The following is a 5,141-nucleotide window of genomic DNA, read 5'->3' as shown; positions in this document are numbered from 1 at the left end:
CGATCACTCACTTCGGCGTTCCCTTTAATCAGCCTTCCCTTCTACAAGTTGGACACATCACTCTTTTTTGGCGCTTCAAAGTGAATGCATTTGAGTATTTCATGGCACTGAATTTGGCTGTAACGACATCAGCGTATCGTTTCCTGCCACATATAAAAATATTTTTTTTCCTGTTGTTGTTGTCATGTTTCCCTTGTGCATTGCATTGGCTTTGCCATCGATGCGGCGCAATACCTCATTGCCTTTATTGTTTGTGAGTTTTGCGGTTTGCCAATGCTTGTTTCCTTCCGGCTTAACGCTTTGGTTGGCCTTGGCTGCCTGCCATTGTTTTTTTTTTTTTTTGTTGTGCATTTTTATGTGTACGTACGTTGTTGTCAGTTTACGCATGAATTAACTTTGGTAATGTGGCGTAAAGCTGTGGTTGGAACAGCAGTCGGGGAGCAGTTAGAGAATGGGCAGCGAAAGCAAAAAGAGGAGTGTCAAAAGCGACGCAATTGCCACCCACTGGGAGTTGAATGCTAAAAATAATTTAACTTTTTTTTCAAGCAGAATTGGAGTATAACAAAAAAATAATAAATTAAAATAAAAATGGTGTGACTAAAAAAATATGAATACATAAATGTGACAAAATTACTTGTAACAAAAAAGTGCGAAGCAAAAATAAAATTGAGGTGAAAAGTGCACCAAACGTTAATTCCATATCAACAAAAAGAAAAAGAAAAAAAAAACGTGAAATCGCCGCAGGTGTCCTTCGCTCAACCGCATAATCGACACACATAAATTCATTCAAAATGATTAACAATAATTTGGATTATGAACGTAATAGCAATATTGCGCCAGCGGGTGTTGCTGACAGCACAGCAACAGCGCGCGCCTCGCCGCCAGCCACTATTTCGCCAACAACTGCGAACCGCAACAATCAGAATAGCAACACCAACACCAACACCAACAACAGCAATCAGCACACCAGCATCGACAATGGCAGCTACTTTAATCGTTTCGACAATCGCATTGCCGCCAATTTGGCTGCTGTGCTGACGGGTGCACGCTTCCGTTCGTCGTCCACATCGTCCACGTCGTCGTCACCCGCGAAGACACTGCAGCGAGCAAAGAATGCGAATAATCTCGCCAACACGCCGAATTCAAGTACAAATATGAATACTGTTGGCAAAGCTATTGGTAATCACTACAATGGTGTCTCCACATTGGGTGGTGTTCGAAAACCACCCACATATCTGCCGCTGCGCCACGGTGTCGTCGGTGATTCGCCGCGACCCTCATCGCCCATGCTGAATGGCTCAGTGGGGCGCAATCGACGACCAATGCATTTATTCACGCAGGCGAATTTAAAGTGAGTAGCGAGAAAAAAAATTGTCAATGAAATTTTTACAGTTTTTTTTTTTATGTCTTGAAGTATGCTGCAGTTATCGCGCATTCTCTATATAATATTATAGCATAAATGATAAATATGAACGTACTAAAAATAAAGCGAAAGCATCAATCGAGGCACGTGCTTTAAACATAAAATGGGTGCATGAATGTGAAGTCATCGTAATCGCATTCGGGCGAATGATTCACATAGACATTTTTGATAGAGGAAGAAAATCTCGCAAAATTGCACGCAACCAGTCTTCCCTGGTATAGCACATCACGAGGTACCATCTTGAAAGGAAATCTACTCCGAGTTAATGCTAAGATGAAAACTTAAATGAAAAATCTTGGCTTAATTTTTTTTTAATTTCATATCTTTTTTTAAAACTCAATGGGTCTCCATTTGTTCCTCGAGATTCCAACACCCTGCTGAGCTTTTTGCAGAAATCGGCAGAACGAATTAGCTACTTTAACTTTCTTGGTCTGTATTGTTCGGAGTAAAAATCAGTATTAATATTGAGCGCTCACTTTAAAACTTTTCTTGGAATCAATACTCAACTTCTGAAGGTCTTTATACTACTTGGGAGCAGGAATACGGGTAAGAGGCGAACGAGACAGACAGTTCTTATACAAACTGCCATAAAGTGCAGCCGCTGATTTAACAATTGATGTTTCAGTAAGTAGTAAGGTATTCGATTATTCGCCTGATTTCCAAAACCAGTTTTTGAGTTATTCGAAAAATTGGAATTTGAAAAAATCGGTTTACGATTTCGAAATTATATAAACCGATATTGTTTTACATAGTTTTCATTCAGTCAAAATGCCTACGTTAGTATGAAGTCATGACCAAAATTGCAATAAAACTTTTAAAAGTAAAGAAAACTTTTATTTAGAAAAAAAAGCTCAAAACTCAACGTATAAATTATAATAAGACAGCCAAAAACAAAACACTAATCATAGAACAGAGCAAATGAAAATAAGTTCAAAGTTTTTTTTTTAGAGCAAAAGTAAAGCAAATAAAAATCAGTGAACAATTAACGTTTGGCCTTCTTCTAACTTTATTAATAATCTATTGCATTTGTTCTGACATTTTTTTCGGATTTGAGTACTACTCTTGCCGCCGTAGCCGAGTGCTGAAACTGTGCCTACTGCCATTCGGGAGATTCATAATTCCATTTCTGGTCCCAGCAACATCAAAAAGAGTAGAAGCAGAAAAACTCACAAATTTTATTGAAAGAATAGGCATATGAAAAAGTGGGAAAAAGCAACAAAAGTTTATACAGCGGGCCACTAGCTTTGAAAAAATCGGTTTTTCGATATTCGAAAAATCAAGATTTTATAAAAAACCCTATAGATGTAAGAAAAACACGGCGAAAACTTGTTCGGAAAAAATGCGTAGATGCTGTACACTTTATTAAATTTTTACTGTCTTTTGGAGCGTCACAAATTAAATTAAACGATTCACGACATTTTTCATAGCTCATAAATGCAATTCTTTCAATTCATTTGAGAAAAGGGGAGTCAGTCACTCAACACAACATACAAATAAAAATACAAAGCAGCAGTAAGCACCACTAAACACCATAACGGTATAAATAAAAATAAGAATTGAAAATTCCCACACAACCATCATTGGGGGTGAATATAGTTGATACGGACGAGCATAGTACATGAATAATCGCATGAATTACAAAAGCGTACATGCAACAGCACCGTGCACTCCCCCAGTGGGGGGTGACCACATAAACCAGAGATATGCCACTATGTGTGGACACAAATAGTATACACATGTTAACATGTACATACATACATCCACATATATTTATATATGGGGCATTCCATACCAAAATGTACGGGGTTCACATTTCATGTGTTAGATTTTTTTTTAATTTTTAGTGTTGATGGACATGAAATCTGAGTTTGATTTATACATTTTTAAAAGCTTTACAGCACAAAAACAAAAACAAATCGATTTAATAGTTTTCCATATATCTCGAGAACGGGACGTGGAAAAAATTTGAAAAAGTCGCACATACACACAAATTCTCTGTGAAAAGAAATTTTTTCTTAAATATTTTTTTCTTGAAAAATTTTTCACATACAAATTTTCTTTCTCTCAAAAAAAATAGAAAAAAATCACAATGGTAGCTCTGAGTATTGCGCAATATTTAAGTATAGTATTCCGAGGTGCCCTCTATAATAATTTGAGTTATGAATTTTTTTACGTCGAAGTTGAGTAAATTTAGTATATTACAAACTTACAAATTTTCTACATTTATTTTATTTTTTTTTTTTTTGAGTACTCAGTTTTGTAGCCCATTAAATTATAGCAAGTGTCGTTAATTTTTTTTTTAATTTTCCGTGAAAACGGTTTTCCGTATTTACTTTATTATACTGAAATTTAATGGGCTACAAAAAACCGAATAAAAATAAATTAAAAATTTGTAAAGTAAGCATTTTACTCGACTTCGGTGTAAAAAAAATTCCTAACTCAAATTATTGTAGAGTGCACACCGCAATACTATATTTAAATATTGCGCAATACTCGAAGCTACCATTGTGATTTTTTTTATTTTTTTTCGGAACTGCATATTTTCAAAAATTAATTTTTTTATCAAAAAATTTGTATGTGAAAAATTTTTCAAGAAAAAAAATCTAAAGAATATTTCTTTGCATAGAGAATTTTAGTGTGTATATGTGTGATTTTTTTTTAATTCTTTCTTTGCCCCGTTCCCCATATATTTGAAAAACTATTAACCCGGTTTGTTTTTGTTTTTGTGCTGTAAAGTTTTTAAAAATGTATTAATCAAACTCAAATTTCATATTTATCTATTATTTTTTGTCCATCAATCCCAAAAATTTACATTTTGGTATGGAACGCCCCATATAGATAAATTACGTGCGTAGGTACGTATGTATGTCTGAATGTATGACCATATTGCACATGTGCTTTGAAGTTTATTGACTGCAGTTGTCAATTTGGATTATCTTCAAAAGTGAAGTCAGTCAGTACTTATGCACTTTTTAAGCTTACATACATACATACACACTTTGGTTATGCATATGATCAGTCACAAGTGTGTGTGTGCACAACCCCCGCAATGATGGCATCAACAACAAAAACCAAAACAACAACAGGAAGGGACAGACCACAAACATTTACGCAATTTCCTGCACACAGACCAGACGTCACAACACAACACTCCAACACCTCCATCCATCCGCACGCCTAAAACTCCACTATAAATATTTAACTACGCCATTATGCTTAGTCACTAGCAGTCAATACAAATTTTTCCTCTTTGAATACAATACATATTTTATTTGCTTACAATTCAGTATTTGCTACAGCTTTACGGTCTACGTCTGCTACGGTCTTTAACTTTTCCACTTTTTGCTTTCTATTACTTACATGTCCTTGCGTACTCGATATTGCACAGCTGCAATGATAACGAGAAAGCCGTGCAACATACACCACCCAGTTCGGACGAGGATAACTCACCCACAGAGCTGAATAATTGCAAGCGTTTGGCCGACAAACCGCCGCTGGTAAGTACTAAATATATTTATGTACATATAAACGAAGGGGCTGATATGGACAACAGCCGAAGGCGGGGGCAAACAATGCAGAAGTTCCATAACAAATACAAATCAAAATACTTACAAAGCAAAATGTAGCCAACAGTAAGGCAGTGAGTGGCAAGTTGGTATTGCTGCTGCTGAATAGATATCGACAGCTGATGTAAAGTAGTATGCATTTGTATGAGTAG

The 5,141-nt window shown here is 35.9% G+C and overlaps 1 protein-coding gene across 1 annotated transcript; it reads left to right on the top strand.

Annotated features, from left to right (window-relative positions):
- Positions 1 to 28: 28 nt before the first annotated feature.
- LOC108370549 (GATA zinc finger domain-containing protein 14-like) lies at positions 29 to 4,920 on the top strand (the record flags this gene model as incomplete). Its single annotated transcript, XM_017625882.1, has 2 exons — positions 29 to 1,351; positions 4,812 to 4,920. Coding segments are annotated over exons 1-2 (669 nt in total), but the record flags the coding sequence as incomplete, so codon positions are not given.
- Between the last annotated feature and the right edge of the window lie 221 nt (positions 4,921 to 5,141).

Source organism: Rhagoletis zephyria, unplaced genomic scaffold, assembly GCF_001687245.7.
Source record: "Rhagoletis zephyria isolate East Lansing unplaced genomic scaffold, Rhagoletis_zephyria_1.1 Rzeph_scaffold_04308, whole genome shotgun sequence".
NCBI classification, from domain to species: Eukaryota; Metazoa; Arthropoda; class Insecta; order Diptera; family Tephritidae; genus Rhagoletis; species Rhagoletis zephyria.
The sequence above is the reverse complement of the archived record's forward strand: the minus strand, read 5'-3'. Positions and strand labels throughout refer to the sequence as shown.